The 23,450-nt window shown below is 42.1% G+C and overlaps 1 protein-coding gene and 1 long non-coding RNA gene across 3 annotated transcripts; one reads left to right on the forward strand and one right to left on the reverse strand.

Annotated features, from left to right (window-relative positions):
* Positions 1-135: 135 nt before the first annotated feature.
* Positions 136-8,766, reverse strand: LOC134200714 (uncharacterized). Its single transcript, XR_009975747.1, has 2 exons — positions 4,634-8,766; positions 136-614 (listed from the first exon to the last, which is right to left on the reverse strand). It is a non-coding gene; the product is annotated as an uncharacterized LOC134200714 (long non-coding RNA).
* On the forward strand, positions 8,738-16,333 carry LOC101740678 (transmembrane protein 234 homolog). Of its 2 annotated transcripts, XM_012691016.4 has the most exons (4): positions 8,738-9,029; positions 12,309-12,451; positions 13,647-13,809; positions 16,111-16,333. In XM_012691016.4, exons 1-4 carry the CDS (start codon positions 9,014-9,016, stop codon positions 16,185-16,187), a joined length of 399 nt encoding a protein of 132 aa, XP_012546470.1. In that variant the 5' UTR covers positions 8,738-9,013; the 3' UTR covers positions 16,188-16,333. The 2 variants fall into 2 exon arrangements, with proteins under 2 accessions (XP_012546470.1, XP_004926946.1); XM_004926889.4 differs by lacking the exons at positions 12,309-12,451; positions 13,647-13,809; positions 16,111-16,333 and adding an exon at positions 9,114-10,587 and having other exon boundaries at positions 9,005-9,029.
* Positions 16,334-23,450: the final 7,117 nt, after the last annotated feature.

Here is a 23,450-nt window from a genome sequence, read left to right on the forward strand (position 1 = left end):
TAAATGACTAGATGACCCGGCAGACTTCGTAGAACCTCAATCGACAAATAAAAGACCTAAGCTTTTGTATAAAATAAACTTAAAACAAACAAAAGGAATCCGTCCGACGGGGGACACGTCAAAGAAAAAACAAAATTGTTATTTTTGTTTAATTCCGAACATTTTCATATTTATCTAAGTACCTTTTAAACCTCTAGGATTTCACAAATAATTCAAGACCAAAATTAGCCAAATCGGTCCAGCCGTTCTCGAGTTTTAGCGAGACTAACGAACAGCGATTCATTAAAGAAGATAGAAGATACTTTAACGAATTGGCCGTCTTCACTGACATTTTTTTGTTGTAGTCTGAAGTAGGTATTGTTGAAGTTTTAAATATTTTTTTTATCTACTTAAGAACTAATTAGACAGTTTAAACGCACTTGTTAAATAACAAAACGCTAGTATCTATCTATCTCTTAGGTTTATGGCGTTTCCTTTTAGATTTCGCCAATGTCAAGTGTATTTAATACTCTGCTTTCTATAGCGGGCTTCGTGAACGAGCAAGGTCACAGATATTCACTAAGAATTAAGTGAGTAGCTAAGAATGTTTGATGACAGGATCTCTGTTGATTTACCTAAAACAATATACATACAATATACATACAACATATATATACAGGGGTTAGTTCGATAACAGACAGACAAACTACAGCTTAATATTATTATGGTTAATGAATGAACTAAGAATATAAACGAAAGGGGAGTTGACAAGGGAAAGAAGAGATTTGAGATCAATGGGGCGAGGAATATCAGGAGGAAGGAGATCATAGAGGGAGGAAGATAGACGAGGACAAAACGCTAGTAAATACGGCCATTGCCAGCTGACTGACAAAACCGGCCCATGCGCAATGTAAAGGCGTGAGGTGATGGGTTTCCTAGAAATAAAATAATGAATAATTGGGAATTTAATTGTTTTTATGATCGAACAATCACCAATAGTCGTCGAAGAAACGTAAATTGATCAAAATAATTAATCTGAGCGATAAAAATAAAGATATCTAGTAATGGGGGTCAACTTAAGGGTAAGGTAGCTCATATTGGTCCCTTCTTTATTTCGCCTGGTCGTGTTTTATGTAATTAACACCACAGTTGGAACAATATCTATTTTATTGTTGTAGCGGCATAAAGTAATTACATTAAATTAGTTATTTAACACATTATAAATTATTTTAATGTTTTTCATATCTTGGCGGTAAAAAGGTATAGTGTCACAGACTTTATTCTTTTTCCCACATCTCGTGCGTTCCGGCTTACGCATAATAAAACGCCACACCACCCCCCTACGGAGAAGGAGAATCCGCAGAAAAAGAGAAAAATTATCATACGTCGAAAGGTTTGGAGAAGTGGACTCTGCGACCTGACCGGGTGGTATATTGAGGTGTATGTGTAGGAGTAGCAGTTAGAGGTGCCGAAGGCACGAGTGGACATGAAGGGACATTAGTAGCATCCGGTTGCGCTGGTTGAGGCACAGAAACCCGCGGTGCTGGTGCTGGAACGAGATCTACTAAAGAATGCTCGACGAAAGCTGGCTTAATTCTGTCGACACTGACCGTCACCTGTTTCCCTTTTACATCAATCGACCACGTTTTTCCGTCCTCGGCTCTAGATATAACTCTATAAGGGCCAGAGTAAGGTGGTTGCATTGAACGTCTAACCGAATCCTCCCTGAGCATGACATGAGAGGCGGTGGAAAGATTTTTAAATATGAAAGGTGATGGTTTAGTGTGTGAGGAACATGGAGTGGGACGCAATTTAGACATACGCTGTCTTAACTTTACGACAAAATCCGTCGGGTCCTCGAAGCCAGAAGGACCGGGAGGTACTAACAGTTCCTCTGGAAGCGTTAATGTTTCTCCGTAAAGCAATTCCGCTACTGTTGCTTGTAGATCTTCTTTAAAAGCCGAACGCATTCCTAATAAGACCAAAGGTAATGCATTCAACCACGAATTATCATAACACATCAGAGAGGCCTTTAATTGTCTATGCATGCGCTCCACGAGCCCATTGGCACAAGGGTGGTAACTAGTAGTGCGTATACGTTTAGTACCACATAAATTAGTAAGGCGTCTGAAAAGGTCCGACTCGAACTGTCGTCCCTGGTCGGTAGTGATGACAGCAGGTACTCCGAATCGAGCAATCCAACCGGCTACAAAGGTGCTCGCCACTTCTTCTGCTGTTATTCCGTGCATAGGCCAAACTTCGGGCCATCGAGTGTAGCGATCCACAGCAGTCAGGCAGTATTGGAAGTCAGAACAAGATGGAAGAGGGCCTATGATGTCAATATGGACATGCTTCAGTCGAGACGTAGGACTGGAGAAGTGTCCAAGTGGAGATTTTATATGCCGCGTCACCTTACTTCGCTGGCAAGCAACGCAGGTTTGGCACCAATAACGGCAATCTTTGGCAATGCCAGGCCACACGAAACGGTCTGAGATCAATCGAATGGTTGATCTAGTACCAGGATGGCTAAGATTATGTAGCTGAGCAAAAATCTTCTTTCGCATAGGTTCCGATACAAATGGGCGTGGTCGCCCTGTTGACATGTCGCAGACCAAAACAGTGTTTGTGCCAGGAACTACGACGTTCTCTAGTTTTAGAGAAGAATTCGCATCGTTACGATACTTTTTCAATTCGTCGTCAAGTTTTTGGCAAGCGGAGAGAGCAGAATGGTCAGTTTCAAAACTAACAGCTTCGATGCGGGACATGGCGTCCGCCACCGTATTGTCCTCCCCTTTTATATGGACAATGTCCGTGGTAAACTGCGAAATAAAAGACAGTTGATTTAACTGTACCGGAGGAAGCCTTTCGCGACGTTGCGAGAACGCGTAAACTAATGGCTTATGGTCCGTATAAATCGTTACGTGCTGTGCGGCTAGGAAGTGTCGATAATGTTGCACACTCTCATATACCGCAAGAAGTTCTCGGTAGTATGCTGGCCACTGGCACTGTCGGGGATTCAGCTTTTTACTAAAGAAACCCAGGGGTTGCCAAGCATCACCGACTTTCTGCTGAAGGCAGGCACCAACGTGAGAACTGGAAGCGTCGGTGAAAAGCCCTAGTTCAGCGTTAGGCAAAGGGTGTGCCAACAGAGCTGCAGATGACAAGCTATCTTTACAGGCATTAAAGCATTCTTCGAGCTCAGGTGTCCAAGTGATCGGTGTGAGACCTTTACCTCCAGTGGCCACGATCGCGTTGACTAGAGGTGCTTGTAACTTGGCCGCATTGCGCAGAAATCGGCGATAATAATTAACCATCCCAATGAAACGACGGAGTCCTTGTACAGTCTGTGGTAGAGGAAAATCTTTTAGAGCTTGAATGCGCTCTGATGGTGGTTGTGTTCCGTCGGCGGATATTCTGTTTCCGAGAAAAGTAACCTCAGGAGCACCAAACACGCATTTTGCTGGATTAATAACGATTCCGTAATCTTCAAATCGCTTGAAAAGAGTACGAAGGTGTGCAGCATGTTGAAGAGCATCACGGGAATACACTAATATGTCGTCAACGTACGCAAAGCAAAAATCGAGACCTTGGACAACTTCGTCTATAAATCTTTGAAACGTTTGGCCTGCGTTGCGCAGACTAAAAGTCATGTAATTAAATTCATAGAGTCCGAAGGGTGTTATGATGGCGGTTTTACAAATATCCTCAGGCGCAACAGGAATTTGCTGATATGCCTTAACGAGGTCAATTGTACTAAATATACTACACCCAGATATGTTATGGCCGACGTCACCGATATGGCGAACTGGGTACCTGTCGGGTATGGTACGTGAATTCAAAGCACGATAATCGCCGCAGGGTCGCCAGGTGCCGTCGCGCTTAGGGACCATATGAAGTGGAGAAGACCACGAACTTTTCGAAGGTCTGGCTGTCCCGCACTGTACCATATCATCAAAAACCTTTTTGGCCTCTTGAAGTTTTTGAGGTGCCAGACGTCTAGGACGACAAGAGACTGGGGCGCCCTCAGTGGTTAGAATATAATGAACTGTTATGCTTCGGCTCACGAATAAGTCCTGGTGGCTTCGTAATGGACGGAAATTCCGCAAGAAGTGCACTAAATTGGGATGACGGAGCGCAGACAACCTTGACGCTGGTCTGGTCTAAAACAGCGACGGCCGCAACGCATGACAACCCGGTAATGCTATCGACGAGTCTCTTGCTGGCACAATCTGCAAACAACCGATAGTGCGCCAGAAAATCGGAGCCGATGATGGCGGTGTTGACGTCAGCGATAATAAATCGCCATTGAAATGTGCGGCGTAGCCCCAAATTAAGCGCCATTTCTATGTGACCAAAAGTGCGTATCTCACTACCATTGACAGCCGCTAACGTATAGTTTGAACGTGCCGGCTTATTTGCTAACCACTGGTATGGGTAACAGGAGAGGTCAGAGCCTGTGTCTATTAAAAAACGGCGCTTGGTTGCACTTTCGGTGACAAATAATCGGCGACTCTCCTTTAAGCAGTCAGACGTCGCCATCATTGACTGCTTTTGTCGTTTTCCGAAGGTGGCGGCGGCGTCCAGGTACATGGTTGAATACACTTAACAGCTTTAGTATTAAATTTCCTATGGTAAAAGCACATTTGAAGCTTACCAGGCGTTTGTGAGCGTCGTCGCTGGTTTGAGAAATCCCGGGTCTTATTTCTACCGCGCTCTGCAGTAAGCACAGCAAGCTGACGCGTGACCTCATCCAGACGCCGTGTGATATCTTCTAACGAAGGGGGTGAGACGGCAGACGTGCTTGCTGAGAAAACAGCAGATGAATGAGGTGCGACCATACCAGGCGAAACTTCCAAAATTTTGTCCGCTAGCTCAGCGACTTTGTCCAGCGAGAGTTCTGATTGGGCGGCCAAAATTGCTTGGAGATGTTGTGGGAGGCGACGCATCCATAGCTGGCGAAGCAAATTTTCATCAGTGAGGGTGTTTCCTGCCAATGATCTAAGATGACGTAAAAACTGCGAAGCACGGCGGTCACCCAACTCAACATCTCCTCAGACGTGGACAACCTACGGATCAACTCGGATTTGAGGCGACCATATTTGTCCTCAGGTGGTGGTTGGAGAATAATGTCCTCTACCTCCCCAATAATTCGGGTATCTAACTGAGCAATCACGTAGTTAAATTTAGTCAGGTCAGCGGAGATGCCTGAAATCGAGAATTGTGCCTCTACCTGAGCAAACCAAACTGCAGGCCGATCAGGCCAGAAGGGAGGAAGTTTTATGGCTACTCTGCATACTGAGGTAGGTTGAGGAAATAATGGGTCTGTGGGGGGTGGGTCCGTTTTATCGATGCCTTGCATTTTAAGTTTTTGTAATTCAGCCTTTAGGATGGCATTTTGTTGTAGTAACAGTGTATTTTCTTCTCTTACTAATTGTTCGTTTGCCTCCATTTCAGAACTTTACGTTTACAATTGTAATAAATAAATAAAAAAAACTAAGCACTTACACAATGTAACAACTTAAAAATAATAATAATAAGTAAACAGGAAATTGAAAATTAATGATTATGGTAAAAGATGGCAAAATAATGACAATAAGAGACACAGTAAAACAATGAAATAAAATTATAGTATACAAGAAAATAGAAATTAGTCAAATACAGATGTGATGTTGCACCGACTTACATTTCCTGACTATTGACTTTAAAACATTTATGTGATGTATAAGACCTAAAACTGTAATTATTTTGCCTCGTAAAAACAAATATTTCCTTACTACTAATCGTACAATAATACCTTAATATTATTATTAATTACAATGTTATACCATGAATTGGTGGAGCAATGAAGGCCCGTTAACAAAATATGATTAACTATGGTTACAAAAGGAACTTTAAATTAAATTAAAATTTTGTTTTTCTTGTTTTTTTATGTCGACAAAGACCAAGCTGTTATATATGCAATTATGTAACAAAATTAAAGTTACAGTATATGAATACAATACAGAATATGAAGAAGTATTAAGATTAAAATAAAATAAAAAATATAAAACACTTCACTGAGTTATTCAAAAAACACAAAAAAAAAGAAGAAAATAAGTTCCATGTTGTGGAATGCCGCACCAGGTGTTTAACCGCTTGTACTTGATCACTCTGCTGTGCGCGGCGATGCTGCGCCAAGTGTATATGGTTTGTAGACGATCTTGCCTGAATGCTGTGCCAGGTGTATATAGTTTGTACTCGATCTCTATTTGTAACGATCGATCACGTCGGGGTCACCAATAAGGGAGCTCATATTGGTCCCTTCTTTATTTCGCCTGGTCGTGTTTTATGTAATTAACACCACAGTTGGAACAATATCTATTTTATTGTTGTAGCGGCATAAAGTAATTACATTAAATTAGTTATTTAACACATTATAAATTATTTTAATGTTTTTCATATTTTGGCGGTAAAAAGGTATCGTGTCACAGACTATATTCTTTTTCCCACATCTCATGCGTTCCGGCTTACGCATAATAAAACGCCACAAGGGTAATTATTTGTTTAATTAATTATAAATAAATAAAAGACGAACAAACAATTCTTACATTTGAACATTAACGAACAAATAACTAAAAATAAAAAAATCTGTAAATTAAAAAAAGGGGCCAAATTCAGTGAGCCCACCACCACTACACACGCACATCGGCTGTCCAATTTCAAAACCTAGTATCTGACAAATTTAAAAAAAAGTGTGTTTTTGCATTTTTCGACCTTGTAGACCATTCTCCATATATTAGGATAGCAAAAACCCCCAAAAATTTGGAAAAAACGAAGTTACACAAAGTCGGAAACCTAGTATCTACAGTAAAGGTTTTCAAAATGCAAAAATTACAAGATTAGAACATAGTATATAACATCAACCATTTTAAAAACCTAATAAGTGCTTGTAGTTAATTGGATTTAAAATGGTTCATGCAGATACTAAGTCAATGAAATGGTTGAAATAAACGTCAACACTCGCGCGAAACTTTAGTAAGTGAGAAAATCGTTGTACGTCGTTCGTGTTTTTGTCTATAAAATGAGTAAAAATCAGTTTTATAAGTCAAAATTGATCTTGAATGCTTTAAAAGAACAACATGGTGAAATGTAAGTACGCTTCAGTGTGTTTTATTATTGTCAAGGTTTTTTGTTTTCCAAAATGGCAACCTACTACGACACATAAAGTAAATGAAGGTGCAAATATTCCAGAGGATGTTAAAACTGCATACGAGGATCACAAAGCTAAAGCAAGTAAAGCAATACAAAAGTATCAAGAAGATGCCTCCCTAGAAAATACTTCCTCTGTGAGATACTATTCGATGCATTTACAAAAAGTTATGTTGTTACCCGACATGCCTAAAGTCAAAGAATCGTTTTTCTTGAGTAGAATGATAACTTTCAACTTGACATTTGCACCAATCAGAAAGAAAACTAATGTTAATAATATTTGTATTCTATGGCATGAAGCCTATTGTGGACGAGATGCTCATGACATTGTTAATGCAATTGCAGCAATGATCGAAAAAGAAAGAGATTTTAATCATTTGATATTGTGGTGTGATAATTGCACAGCTCAAAATAAAAATTGGATCCTCTTTACATCACTTGTTACTATAATAATCTCTGGGTTTTTCAATTTAAAAAGTTGGACTTTGTAATACCTACCTAATTAAAGATCACACACGTATGTCCGCTGATGGAGTTCATGGCAATATGGAGAGGCAGATTAAAAACAAAAGATGCTGTGTACGATTTTGAAGACTATAAGAATGTAATTTTGGGTTGCATATCGCATATTGAAGTTATTGAATTCCAAAATTCGTATGAGTGGGTAAAAAAGAAACGCATACCGCGATGCAATGATGACCTTGTTCCCATTAATAATTTTTTGCTTAGTTCTTTGGTTGAAGTAACATTTGTAAATGGGTGTCGTAATATGTTTTATAGGAATGATTTTGAATCTCCGAGTTGGATTTTCTTATTAAAAAACACAATCCCTTGATCATGCCAACCTTAAAAAATATTCCAAGAGGCATTAACGAAAGTAAAAAGGAAGGCATAGTAACAACTTTATTTAGCTTAAAGAAGTTTTGGAGAAGATGTTTTGGCAAAGTGTACCGATTAATAATAATCCAGTTAATTTAGTTTCTAGTGGACATTTATTAATAACCGAATAATTTATTTTTATTTGACTGTTTTCATATATTTTGAGTGATTATTTTTTGATTTTTTACTGTGAACAAATAGTGTTTGGTTTCCGATTATATGTTTTTTTTTTCTTTTTCATTAAAACTGCTTATTTCTGCCCATATTTATGTTGTTTTATTCTGTTTTTTCTTACTGTGTTTATAAAATTGCATTTAGTTCCTACTCAGTAAATTCAGACCTAAATGAAAACAAAGCAAGTGATCTTACTCAGTCTATTAATTTGCGTTTATCCCCACTCATTTTATTTTAGAACTAGATGAAAACAAAGCAAGTGATCTTACTAGGTTTTGAAATTGTCACACTCAAAAAGTTTGATCTAAGAAAACAATATTTTTATTAGTAACTGCTCCTCTATGTACATCTTTTGTGATAGACGCATGAAATCTACTTTTTTATAAAGCCTGTTATGTACCTCAAATTTTGCAATCACTCTCAAGAAGTTACGACTAATATTATTGAAACGGCACGCTGTCAAAGATATGAAATTGTTTTTCGGCTCTCCTGTAAAATTTAGTTTTATGCAGATACTGGGTTTTGATATTTCACAGCCGACATGTGCCAGACATTAAAATTCACCACTATTATGTTTAGTAAGATCAGAATCTGTATCATAATGTAAGGGAAAATAAACAATGGAATAAATCAAAACCAAATACCACTATTTGTCTTGTTTCAACTTATAGGTACTACAAAATGAAGTGCTGCAGTGAATCATTCGAATAACTATATGAAATTTGTATGTAACACGATGTTATCACTTTATGTTACAAAGTTAGATAAGTGATAAATCGACGTATGACTCAAAATGTTGCAGGAACTCGGTAAGCATTAAGCAGAAGTTTTAATCAGTTTTTGACCTACTATACATTTCTTCTTCAATTTAAACATTTAAAAAACGTTTATAGAACCGAGAAATGGTGCGTATCGAAACTTTCGTTTTTGTTGACTTGGAAACCACCGATGTCCCTAGAAATGACGGTAATACGACGAGAATAACCGAAATAAGTTTAGTGGCAGTGAAACGGAATCATATTGTTAATACTCCGTTCGGCGAGACGCCTCGAGTTCAGCAAAAACTCACCCTGTGCTTGTACCCGCGTAAATTTATAAGCACAGGCGCCACTGAAGTCACGAAACTTTCCAATGAGCTTCTCGAGCATGAGCCACCATTCAACTTAGAAGTATTCAAAATTATAGATACATTCCTAAGCATTTTCACGGAACCAGCTTGCTTAATCGCCTACAACGGACATTCCTTTGATTTCCCAATACTTAAGAATCAGCTAGAGAAATTGAAAGTAATGTTTAGTCGCGATGTGTTTTGTGCTGATTGTCTATATGGTTTCTATGATATTGATTCTATTAAATCAAATTTGAACATGCAGGAGACTGACTGTACAGATGAAATTGACTTTTACAAACCCTCAACGTCTATGCAAAACATCAATGAATCCACACCAAAACGCCAAAAAATTGTATTGAATCAAATACAACTGAAAAAGAAAGCTGTACGTAAATTATTTTATGAAAATGGTGAAAAGCCAAAGAATACATACAGACTGCAGGATGTATACAGAAGAAAATTAGGACGATTACCACGTGGTGAAGCTCACAGGGCAGAGAATGATTGTATAATGGCACTCGAAATAGCTACTGTTTATGGTAAACTGTTTGTGGACTGGATTGATAAGAACTCCACATTGTTTAGTGAAGTGAAACCTATGACTATTGGTGTTAAACTCGGTTACTAGTCACATAAAAGTAGTGAGGGGACCCACTCTCTACAAATTGAAGATTAGTGAGTGAAGTTAAAAAAAAGGTGCTTTAGATTATTTTATGGATAAATGTAATATAAGAGGGAAGCTCTTGTACTGAGTTTTGCTCAATAGACTGAGTGAGGAACTAGTACATACTCTAAAATCAGAAGCAGAAAAATAATTATTTCATTTGATCACAACAAGTAACTTTAAAGTTGTAACTTTATTATTTAATCTATTAACATATCAAAATTTAATGAACTCCCAATTTTTGAGAATTAATTCAGTTATTTTAGTCTATTACATTCTTTGACTGTTTCGTGACCAAAGATATGGCTGGCTACAGATGACGATACTGAGCCTGTTTAAGTCAAAAACTTGTTTTTCATTTTATAATATTTTTAAGACAAATTTTATACTATTTTAAAGCAACATCCAAATATATGTATGTTTTAATGGTTTTAATACGAGATGTATTACATCAATTTACATACATTAATATACCTTAATTATTACATTAGTTTACAAATCATGTTAACTGATATTTTATTATTATACATTAATGTAAAATGCTTTATTTATCTGCTCTACAATTTATTTTGAAATAAAAAATATCCTAAAATATTCCTTTTATTAAACATTCTCACCACAGCTTCTATCACAGACATCAAAACAATCACACAGCGCATCCATTATCCTAATAAAATTGTCTTCGACCACTCTGTAAGGTCTGTGTCATGTTACTTCATGAATGTACTATATTCTCATTGTAATGTTCTCGAATAACCATTTAATATTAACAGGTGTAAAAAGTATAAGGCAAAAAAGAAAATCATTATTCAATAAGCGTTTTATTTAACAACATTTGGCGCACAGAGACAAAATTGTGTTTAATCATAAATTTCAAGAGTAGTAAAAGTGCTTCAAGAAATATGATTTCCCAATAGCATAGCTTACAGGATAAGGTCTCATTTGGAACCCGACGACTTATTGCAAGAGATAAGCTTTGTTTTTTTTTATGATTTAAAAATTACTGGTGGCCCGGAGGCTTTTCTAGTTTCACCAGGACAGGTGGGCGAGCAAAGGCTCAGCCAGGAGAGGTGGGATTTGCTAACAGCTACTCGAGGGCCTCCGAAGGAGACCTAACATTTCAAGAGCAGCTGCTTCGCGAATGAATCTACTACCGGATCGGAATCGCGACCCGCTGAGAAGATCCGGCGAGAAACTCAGCGAGCTGATTCATGACGCATAGCCTTATCGAAGTACCGTTCTGACGCTGACTTCATATATTTCTGGATAGATTCGAAGCCCAGGTCGTCGTGTAGGTCAACGTTCCTCACGAACCACGGAGCTCCGACGGCTAACCTGCAAAAGCGGGATTGTAGAGATTGGAGGGTGTCTATGTGTGTGCGGGCCGCGTGAGCGAACACCACACTCGCGTAAGTCATGACGGGTCCAGCTTTGTTGCTGGTCGGTGTGAATGTTAGGAAATGAAGGATCTCAGTAACAACATTGCCGCCAATTATACAAATGAACAGTAATGTCGTAGCGCTATGCATGGAGCTTGGAATTGTATCTTAAAATCCCTACATAACTTTCATTCTTGGTAGTGATGGCCAAAACAGCTAGATTAAGTTCGTCCGATCCTCATCACCTTATTCGCTTTCTATCCCCACGGAGATAAGAAGCTTGGTGACCAGCAAAGGGGCTTAGGGTCGTACGTCGTCAAAACTGCCACCCCAAGGCCCAAGGTGTCTTCCATCATCTATTTACTTTTGAGTGATTTTAAACGATTAGATTTACTTTTTTATTTTAATCGAATAGATAGCTGGAATAGTATCCATCCTATTGGTGTTAAAATAATAATTGGGTGAATTTAATCTATCTATCTTCTATCTATAAAAATGAATTGCTGTTCGTTAGTCTCTAAAACTCGAGAACGGCTGGACCGATTTGGCTAATTTTGGTCTTGAATTATTTGTGGAAGTCCAGAGAAGGTTTAAATGGTAGATAAATATGAAAATGCTCGGAATTAAATAAAAATAACAATTTTGTTTTCCCTTCGATGTGTCCCCTATCAGACGGATTCCTTTTGGTTTGTTTTAAGTTTATTAAGTTTATTTTATACAAAAGCATAGGTCTTTTATTTATCGTTTGAGGCACTACGAAGTCTGCCGGGTCACCTAGTTATAAATAATTATTCAATTATTTTTACTTAAAATCTCTGAGATGCTCTCAATGAGGCTTGGTTAAGATTGTCTCTCAAGTGCTGTGTTTCGTACACTACCCTTCTCCACCATCAGCATGTTGATCTACATAACTGAAATTTTAACAACGTTTCAGGGTTGCTTATGATCACCGGGGTCCTTTGGGGCTGCACGAACCCTTTCATCCGTCAGGGCACCAGGGGTTTGCGTGACATTAAGTCTGATACACTTGTGGGGCAAGTTCGCGCAGAAATATGGTTTCTACTAAGTAATTGGAAGGTACGACCACAGAGATATACTCTTCTATGGCTTTGGTATAACCAAAATAGGCCTGCCTGGTTCACTGGCCGGCACGGATACTTCTCCTTAATGCTTACCGCGGCCCCTCTTGTTATTGCTACGATTCATTCACACGTCGGAAAGGGGGGGGGGGGAGGAACTTTATATAATACGATTAAAACTTCGACTTCCTGTTTGGAGGGGGTGGTGACGTCACAATGTTTTGGTTATGGGTTCCGCATTTGACATCAGGCACTCAGTTCCTTCATTCAAACAAATAGATAAAATACATATTACTGCGTGTCAGCTCCGACCCGCCTTAGGACTTTATTAGGAGTAAAGTACGTATTATCATTGAATCTACAATAGGTAAAAACATAAATATATGCATCTCTTAAAATACAGAAGGCGTACAGTAGGTATTGACAGTATTGACGGCATTGATAGTAATTAAAGTAATGACTAAAGTATGTATGTATTTTAACACTATGCCAATTGTTCAAACAATGTATATAAATTGCCATCTGTGCCAAATTAGATGAATATATAGTAAAATATTTTTATTGCTCACAGAAGTATCGCAAAGAATGACGATATGAGAGGGAGAGAAGAGTGAGTGTTGAGATGACGGCTGATAGGAGAAAAGGAATAGAAAACTGCTGACCCCCCCTAATGAGATAAGGTGGAGACAAAGAAGAAGTATCGTACTAAGGCGTTTTTTATTGCTTAGATGGGTGGACGAGCTGACAGCCCACTTGGTGTTAAGTGGTTACTGGAGCCCATAGACATCTAGAACGTAAATGCGCGACCCACCTTGAAATATAAATTCTAAGGTCTCAAGTATAGTTACAACGGCTGCCCCGCCCATCACACCGAAACGCATTATTGCTTCACGGCAGAAATAGGCAGGGTGGTGGTACCTACCCGCGCGGACTCACAAGAGGTCCTACCACCAGTAATTACGCAAATTATAATTTTGCGGATTTGATTTTTATTACACGATGTTATTCCTTCACCGTGGAAGTCAATCGTGAACGTTTGTTGAATACGTATTTCATTAGAAAAATTGGTCCCCGCCTGCGGGATTCGAACACCGCTAGGTGCATCGCTCAATATGAATGCGCCGGACGTCTTATCCTTTAGGCCACGACCACTTAAAAAAATTGGAATGCGTTGAAATGAAATGAATTTTCAGTACGTGGTCCCTTGGCTGGTGAACCAGGCGGGGTCCCTGGTGTACCTGGCCGCGGTGCAGAGGGCGCCGCTGTCGGTGGCCGTGCCGGTCGCGAGCGGCGTCACCTTCGCCCTCACCGCGCTCACCGGAGCCGCCGCCGGCCTGGACAAGGCCTTGGACACGCGTAAGGATCTACTACACTACAACGAACTGGTCTTACTGGTGGTAGGACCTCTTGTGATTCCGCGCGGGTAGGTACCACCGCCCTGCCTATTTCTGCCGTGAAGCAGTAATGCGTTTCGTTCTGAAGGGTGGGGCAGCCGTTCTAACTATACTTGAGACCTTAGAACTTGTATCTCAAGGTGGGTGGCGCGTTTACGTTGTAGATGTCTATGGGCTCTAGTAACCACTTAAGACCTGGTAGGCTGTGAGCTCGTCCACTCACAAATAAAAAATCATAAGAAAAAAAAGGAAATCCAACAAAAAATTTATTAATTTATGTTAAAGGTTTTTTTAATAGGGTGCATGGTGCCAATACTTATAAATAATATATTAATGTCAGCTATGAGTAGAAGGATATTATCATTTTGATAATATCCTAAAAAGCACCGCACGCTTTTTTTTACATTAAATTTATTTTTCTATATTTTAGTTTGATTTTCTGTAATAGCGTTTTCATTATTTTCAGTTTAAGTAGCATTATGTATCATACGTTATTTATTAATGTATTATACATTCACGCAAATACAACAGTTTCCAATTTGCCAAGTGCAAAAATGAAGGAACTCAAATGAATAGAATGAATGACAACTATGCCAAATTTAGAGTTTTGAAGGGGATCAAAATCATGTTCAAAGATTCCGTTGCATACACACTAACACACGTATGAAGCTAATAAAAGCGTATTAAAAAATAAACCGACTTCAACGAAATAAAATGAGAAATAACTTAAGAACTATTGGTCAGATTTGGATAACATTGAAATGAACCCGAGAAGCACCAGCCTTCAAACACAAAATTATCGGATTAGTTATCGGGTAATGCAAAGAAATACAGTCAAATTGATAAAAAATAATATCTTTTTGATAATGAACGTTTTCGTTTTGAAGTCTGTTAACATTTGTAATAAAATGCTTAATTGTGAGACAAAAAACACAATTACAAATATCTTAATTTCAATGAGCACAGTGTTTCATCTCACTGTAAAGCGCAAGCTGTTTGAAATACTAACGTTTTTATCTGTAAATTTGTTATATAATATGTAAAGTACATAATTATAAATGTTTTCGTCGTTGTCATATCAGAATGTCGAATTGAAGTTATCAGCGGCACTCGCACTAGTGACGTATACAAGCTTAGATAACTTAAGCTGTAGGTACATATTTAGTTTTATATTGCAGTTAATATTTTTAAAATAGTTTCCAGATACTTATTATATATATAATATACTTATTTATTTTTATCACTTTTAAATTATTATTCATACAATGAAACGACAGGGGGATTTTTTTTTATTGCTTACACGGTTGGACGACTTCACAGTCCACCTGGTGTCAAGTGGGTACTGGAGCCCATAGACACCTACAACGTAAATGCGTCACCCACCTTGAGATGTAAGTTCTAAAGTCTCAAGTATAGTTACAAGATATTGATGTTTTACCTGCGCATGTAGGGGGGTTAAGCTCGCAACCCTCACGGGAGCCCGTGGACACAACGAGAATGTCGCCGCCGCCTCAACACACGAAGTTCAAGTCTCGATAGTATAGTACAACGTCTGCCCCACCCTTTAAATCAAAAGGCAGGACAAGGTAGGACGGTAGGGGCTCTACGTACCTACCAGCTGACAATCGTCTATGCATTAGAAATGGTGCGCGTGAAAGAAGTGAAACTTCTAAGTGTGGTTTTATTCAATTTCTCTTGTAATAGGGAATGCTGTGTATAATAGAAACGACTTAGCTCGCTTTGCCGTATCCCTCCCTCCACGGTCGAGTTGTTCGCGTGACGCTGTCTATTTTCTCACTCTCGCTCTTCCTAAAATGTATTATTTCTCTCTAGCCGTAACGAATCTGTCGCGAGTTAAATTCTACTCTCAACGCGCCTAAAGAAGTTTCCTACCACCAGTAATTACGCAAATTATAATTTTGCGGGTTTGATTTTTATTACAGTCGTTTTTACGGATGTTCCGTTATAACTACTGCACCATACATCCGATTGACTTGAAACTTGGTATCCATGTAGAAAATACATGTACTTAATGGATAGATTAATATTTATATGAGTGTTGGACCCCCTACACCAGTTGCGGGGGCGTTAATGATGAAAATATTTGTGGGGGTGAGAAATAATAACGTTAATTTTAAATGTCCAGCGAAGCGGACGGGTACAGCTAGTATTCCTATAAAATGTGGTAAATCAATAATTATTGGACTATATACTGATTAACTGGACTCGTGGTTAATGGTGTCGTCTGGCCTGCACGCTCCAGGCTCGGCGCTGGGCACGGCGCTGGTACTGGCGGGCACGGCGCTGTGCTGTTGGAATCAAACCTCTGCTAAAGTTTAAGGCGTATCAGAGCCGATCACACCAGGTCAATCTTTGCTCGGACATCGATAACTAATCAAGAAGGTGTATTATATTAGTACGAATTACCAGAAAATTGTCAATATTAAAATAAAGAAATTAATAAAGATCTTTTTAATGTAAAACAACATTGACTACTTATTTGCTCATCATCCGCTTCGGTTAGCTTATACTCCTTCGGAAAGTGCGAGGCGTATACGTGATTGAAACTGTCGCGGGTAGCCCTCATACAACGCAGCATATTTGCTTAAGTACAACATTTCCAAGCTTGCAAATATACAATTTCCGTACAATAACATGAGGACAGTCGGACTCCCGAGCAATATCACCAGCTCGGTGGAAGATCTTCCCTTTGTCGTAAACTTACAAAACTACTTCCACGATTCAATTTCGTGTTTATTATTGTCATAGCGCCAGTATAACAAATTTCAACTTGAAAAGTAATTCGTGAACGTCCCAGGCGAATAGACAGTGTCTGAGATGTGGCCGCGGTTGATGTCCACGGACAGCAGTGACCACCAAATCTGTCTCTTCTTCGAGCCGCTGTTTAGTGTTCCGCAAACAGTAATACAACAATTTGAATTATCACCGAGAATTTAATTTATTTTTTTTAAGAGAAACTACAACAAAATATTTCATACGAATTTATTTTATTATCATTCGAACATATAGGTACATTACATTACATCGATATAAAACATTAGTCGTTATTAAAGCTATTTACATTTAAAATAATAATTTAATTAAATAAACAACACAGTAACGACTTCAAGTCTTTAATTTATCCTTCCTTTATCCCTGTTCGTTTCCTTCGTACAAAAACTTCCGACTTTACTTTACATACAACAACAACATTTCTGTTAGTCCACGTCCGTTCACATATACAATATACTAGTCATAGAAAAAGCGTCACTTAATTATTAAAATTGATTAAGATTAATGACTGGTTTGTGATTAATGTCTTTGTCATTGTGTGTAGAGAACAGCATATCCCAATACATTTTCGTGGATATCGTAAAAGGCTTATGGAGAGTACTTGAGTCGACTATTATCAAAGCCGGCAATCTGACTTTTGAACAGTGATTGGTAAATCAGAAAAACGAATTATTGACTTTGTATTCCATTGGCAGTCACAAAACTCTTCGGAACGACATCTTAGATAAATAACAGGTTAACTATTAACCTTTATTTAATGCAGGTTTTGAACCGTATTCTTTGAAGGAGACGATTATATTCAAATCAATCTGTATTGACATATCAATAAAAATTTTTTGTCCAAATGCACAGATTGCCACCTTTGATAATAGTCGACTCACTTAACGATAGGTAGCAGACAGCATGTTGGCACGGTCCCTGGGCGATGGCAGCCACTCACCATTAGGTGGGCGTCTACCTACAAGATCAATAAAAAAAGGCGACTAACAGATTCAATAGACAGTGGACAGCAGCATTTTTAAGTCCGAACCCAGCATACTGCGATCGCCAAGCGGTGTTTACTGATTGTAGAACATAATTGGAGCCATGCACGGCTAAGAACCACCATCCTGCAAAATTCTGCCACAAAACAGTAACAAAAAGCAAACTCGTCAAAATTATGATTTGCGTAAATACTGGTGGTAGGAAGTTTTTTTTTTTTTTTTTTTTTTTTTTGTGATTGAAAGTTTACTGGTGGCCCGAAGGCCTTTCCAGTTTCACCAGGACAGGTGGGCGAGCAAAGGCTCAGCCAAGAGGGGTGGGATTTGCTAACAACTGCCCGAGCGCCTCCGAAGGAGACCTAACAACTCAAGAGCAATTGTTTCGCGAATGAATCTACTACCGGATCGGAATCGCGACCCGCTGAGAAGATCCGGCGAGAAACTCAGCGGGCTGATGCATGGGTTAGGTTGCACGTCGACCTCTTTGTCGAGTTCGACGAGTACGGTTACCGGGGTCCCTAAGCCTGCCCCTAGTATTAGAGCTGAAGGCATCTAATGCAAAGGTTATTGGATCTGATGGATCCGTAAGGACGTGTCTAGGGCGTCGACGGTGACTGGCTCCTGCATGATCAGGATTCGGGGAGTAGTCAGCGGCGGCAACGATAAGGCGATTATCATGACGCATAGCCTTATCGAAGTATCGTTCCGACGCTGACTTCATGTATTTCCGAATTGATTCGAGGCCCAGGTCGTCGTGTAGGTCAACGTTCCTCACGAACCACGGAGCCCCGACAGCTAACCTGCAAAAGCGGGATTGTAGGGATTGGAGGGTGTCTATGTGTGTGCGGGCCGCGTGAGCGAACACCACACTCGCGTAAGTCATGACGGGCCTTATGCAAGTTTTGTAAAGTGTCACCTTGTTCCGAAGGGACATTTTACTCCGCTTACAGATCATGGGGTAGAGTCTACCGAGAATAAACGCGGCACGGTCACGGACTGATTTTATATGCGGGCGGAATGTCATCGATGCATCCAGGGTAACGCCCAGGTACTTGACCTTCCTGGCCCAGGGTATGGGTTGTCTAAAGAGAGTAATCGGGGGTGTGAGATTCCTCCTCCTAATCCGGGAGGAAATCCGTGTGGAGCTTCCCCTCTGAAATAGCACCGCAGTACTTTTCGCTGGGTTGATGTCTATGCGCCATTTTCGGAACCACTGTCCTAGGGCTAGGGCTGCGCTCTGAAGCTTCTTCGCGATTAGGGACTTATTTCTACTAGAATAGTAAACAGTCGTGTCGTCGGCGAATAAAGCTAAATGGGTCGGCGGCGACCGGGGAATATCGTTGACGAATAAGCTAAATAGGAGGGGTGAGAGGACAGAGCCTTGCGGGACTCCAGCTGTGAGAGGTCGTGGGGAGGAGCGGGTTCCCTCGACTCGATATCGAAAAGAGCGGTTCCACAAGAAGTCCCGTATGATGAGCACGAGACTATCCGGCACGCCCATGTTGAATAGTTTGAAAATCAAACCATTGTGCCAGACTTTGTCGAAGGCTTTTGCGACGTCGAAGAAGAGAGCTCCCGTGTATAACGGTTTTGGTCGATTAAGCCCCACAAGAATGTGCTCCGTGAGGCGGTGCACCTGTTGAACGCATGAGTGATTTGTACGGAATCCGAATTGTTCATCGATGAGAATGCCCTTGGATGAGACGAAGTCTCTGAGGCGTTTGTAGAGCAGACGCTCATACAGTTTGCCTAGAGACATGAGGAGGCTAATCGGGCGGTAGCTCGTCGGATGATTTTTTGGTTTACCGGGTTTATGTATGCCGATAACGTCCGCTTCTTTCCACACCGCGGGAAAGATACAGTTCGCCATAGCGGCATTGAAAATAGATGCCAACATCACGATGAGTTGGACGGGTAGAAGTTTAATAACGCGGTTGGATATACCGTCGGAACCGGGAGCCTTGCGAGGACGTAGGTCTTTGATCAAGTCTTTAACTTCCATCGGGGTGACGGGTGGTAACGCATCAGAGGGTGGCAAGGAGGCTCTGCGTTCTACCTCACTGTCTACTAATTCTACATGAACAGGGTCCACGGATTGAGTGCTGGGCGTGCACTGGGTTTGCAATGTATCGGCCAGCAGCTCTGCTTTTTCGTCATCATCGAACGCCGCGAGTCGGCCTGAGGGGCCTACGAGGGGGGGCATAGTTACTACCGTATCCGATTTGAGAGTACGAGCTAAGCGGTAGTAAGACCTTTGAGAGGACGCGAGTCCTTCTAAGAAATCAGACCATCTGGCATCTCGGACTTCGGTGATGCGAGACTTTACGTCGCGTTGTAGGGCACGCATTCGAATACGATTTTCCGCGGTAGGATACCTATCGTACGCACGGATCGAGGCGTTCTTAGCTCTAAGGAGTTCCCTAATATCGTCGGGCAATTTGAAGCGGTGAAGGAAGTCCTCCGCTACAACTTGCTTCGATGACCTATCTAATGTCGAGGTGATGTGTGACGTTACGATGTCTATGGCTTCAGCGGTATCCTGAGGAGACGGGATAGAGTCCGGACTAAACGGAAGCGATGGTGGATCAGATTCAGCCAGGCTGATGCCCAGCGTGTGCCAATCCACCACAGTCCTCGTGACGGGAACGGAATCGGGAGCGCGACCGAGCTTCATAACGACGGGACGGTGGTCTGAATCTAACTCTGAAACTACTTCGATCGAGTGTAAGCGCAGAGTTACGTTTTTTAATAACGCTATGTCGAGTATATCCGGGCGATGCGCGATATTTAGCGGGTAGTGAGTCGGGGTTAGCGGAGCGACGATGTCGAAGGCGAGATCATCGACTAACGCGTCAAGCCGCCTGCCATTCGGGGTTGTGGTGTGCGAGTTCCACCTGATGTGTTTACAATTTAGGTCGCCCGCCAGAATGACAGAGCTCCCCATACCGAGCAGCGCCTCGATATCACTGCTTAGAACGATCTTATCCGGTGGAAGATAAACGGACGCGATAACGATCGGCGCGTGTCCCGTCAGTGAGATTCGGCACACTGATGCTTCGATATTAGCGAGCGCGGGAGGATCGAGCGGGACGCAATGCAGGGCTCTTCTATAGTAAATGACGGTACCACCACCACGAGCAGAGAGCCTGTCGTTCCTGACCATGTTATAGTTCGCGATTTTAGGGTCACGGCGCGCGGGCTTAAGTAGGGTCTCCTGCACTAAAAAGATATCAATTTGGTGGTCACGCAAAAAGTCAGAAACCTGATCACGTTGATTTGCGAGACCGTAAGCGTTAAAAAATCCTATCGTTACGGATAGGGGCTTTATTCTACTTATATACGCCATTGATTACCGGCGGAGTGAGGGGAGGACGTACGTATTTAATGACGCGTATACGTCGGCGTATTCCTGCACAACGGCGATAAAGTGTTGTGCAGTGGAGGCAGCGCGAATGGCGTCGCCCAAAGCGTTAACGCGCTCAAAGTTGATCGACTGAAAGAAGTCGATCGCTAAAGCGAGATTGTCGGACGCGGTCGGAGGGCAAGTCGCGGGAGAGGGACGAGTCGCGGGGGCGGGACGAATCGCGGAGGAGGGAGTTGTAGCCGTGTTCGTGTACGGCAGCGGTTTTGCCCAGGCCGAGACACTGGGCACCGCCGCCGGAACGAACGCTGGCTTAGCCTGCGACGCAGAGGGTGCCGAGGCTTTGATGTCTGGGCCGGAAGCTCGGAGGCGGTTTTGGCGGGCGACGCGGCGATTTATTTTAGGGGCTCGGGGGCAACCACGGTAATTCGCGGGGTGACCCTGTGTTCGACACAGGACGCAGCTAGGCGGTTCCGTCGCGGTTTTTTGGTCGCGAGCGCAGAGGGCCGTGGCGTGATCGCCCAAACACTTAACACATCGGGGGCGCGCGTGACAGTTACGGGAAGAGTGCCCGTACAATTGACAGTTATGGCACTGGCTAGGAGTGCCTTTTTTATGGGGGGCTTCGACAGCGATACCAGAGAGCCTACAGACGGTCTGTGTGTTAAAGATTTTCTTACCCTCGGGGGTAGGCTGGAGAGCGACTAGAACCATATTATATGGCTCCCTACCGCGACCGGTGTGCATACGGTGCACAGAATTCACTGGTAGGCCTTGTTCTAACAGGTCGGCTTTTACGAGCTCTACATCTAACTCTTTAGGGATTCCGCGTATTACAACGCGGAGTTCGCGCTCCTCCTGGAGCGTATACGTATGGAAACTTATACGCTCCTTACGGAGGTAAGGAGAGAGGGCCCTATGGTCGTCGGGTGTTTGAACCTTAATTTGAATGCCGTTCGCGAGGTTACGGGCATTCGTGAAATTTATATTTTTGGCCTTAAGGGCCAGGCAAACTCGATCCCAAGCTGCCTTCTCCTGAAGGATAACCGGGGGAGGGGTCTGGGTTTTATTTTGTGCCACCGGACGCGGCGACGGAGTGGCACGGGCTGGGGGCGCAACGGGAGTCTGAGGGCGGGGGCGCGACGCGTTCACGGCTTTGCTAATTTTAGCGGCCGCGGGAGCTCGAGACTCCGCGGCACGCTTCTTACCCTTCTGTACCAAGGTGAATCCATCCGTCGATGAGGCGGGGGCGAGGTCGACCTCCATGTCCGAGTCAGAGTCGGAGCACGAGGAGGCGGGTGCAGGCGACCTACGAGCAAGTGTAGGTGTTTTAGAGGGCGCGACGGAGGCCGCGGATGATCGCTCAGCTGAAACGATGGTCACGGCGGACGACGCAGCAGCTTTTCTCGCCAATATAGGCGACACGGGAGCGGCAGGCACGACAGAGGCTGCGGTGCTCAATGCAGAAGCTCTGCACGCAGGTACAGGCGACGCAGGAGCAGCGAGCGCGGCGGAGTCCTCGAGAGGGCTCGCAGTGTGATTGGCCTTGAAGGCCAAAAACTCCGAGGCGAGCTGTGGGTGGCGAAGTCGGAGGAATTCCGCGAATACAGCGTCCATGATCGCTGAGTACCCAGGTGGGGCGGCCCCGGGTCTTGAAAACACTCGCCTTGCGGCGAGGCCCCAACTTCTCGGACCTGAGCGGTTCTATTGAACACAGGTGGCAATGCGGCGCGATTACTACAGGACAAAGAGAAAGCACAACAAAACAGAAATTACGAAAAGAAACAAAACAAATAAATACTTGCAGGAAACCACTTTGTCGGCAGATGTACCACGAACACAGAAACAACAAAAGGAAACAAAACAAATAAAAACTTCCAGAAAGAGCACTTAGTCGGCAGATGTACCACAAACACAGGCCGCGCGAACAATGGCCGGGCTAACAAAAGCCGGGCGAACAAAGACCGGGCGATCGAGTGGACGATGAGTACGTCCGCACGTGACGGGTGCCTCTATCGGAATGGTAGGAAGTCTTGTGAGTCCGCACGGTTAGGTACTACCACTCCGAATATTTCTGCCGTGAAGCAGTAATGCGTTTCGGTTTGAAGGTCCACCTTTGTACTGTAAAAAATGAGACCTTACCACTCATGTCTCAAGGTGGGTGGCGGCGTTTACGTTGTAGACGTCTATGGGCTCCATTAACCACTTGTCACCAGGTGGGCGGTGAGCTTGTCCGACTGTCTAAGCAATAAAAACTATGGTTTCCGGGTTCGATTCCCAGTAAGGATCGATCAATAATTTAGTAAACACATTATATTTTGAATACTTTAATAAAATGTCTTTTGCGATAGAGCGCAGTTCCGTGAACAGTGACGGATAGATTGGGTACGTAATCAGAAGATACGCCGGGAACAATACATACAGGTCAGACCTCAACGGGAATCGATGAATAAATAATCAGAACTGAGG

The sequence above is a fragment of the Bombyx mori genome, chromosome 20, assembly GCF_030269925.1.
Source record: "Bombyx mori chromosome 20, ASM3026992v2".
Lineage (NCBI taxonomy): Eukaryota > Metazoa > Arthropoda > Insecta > Lepidoptera > Bombycidae > Bombyx > Bombyx mori.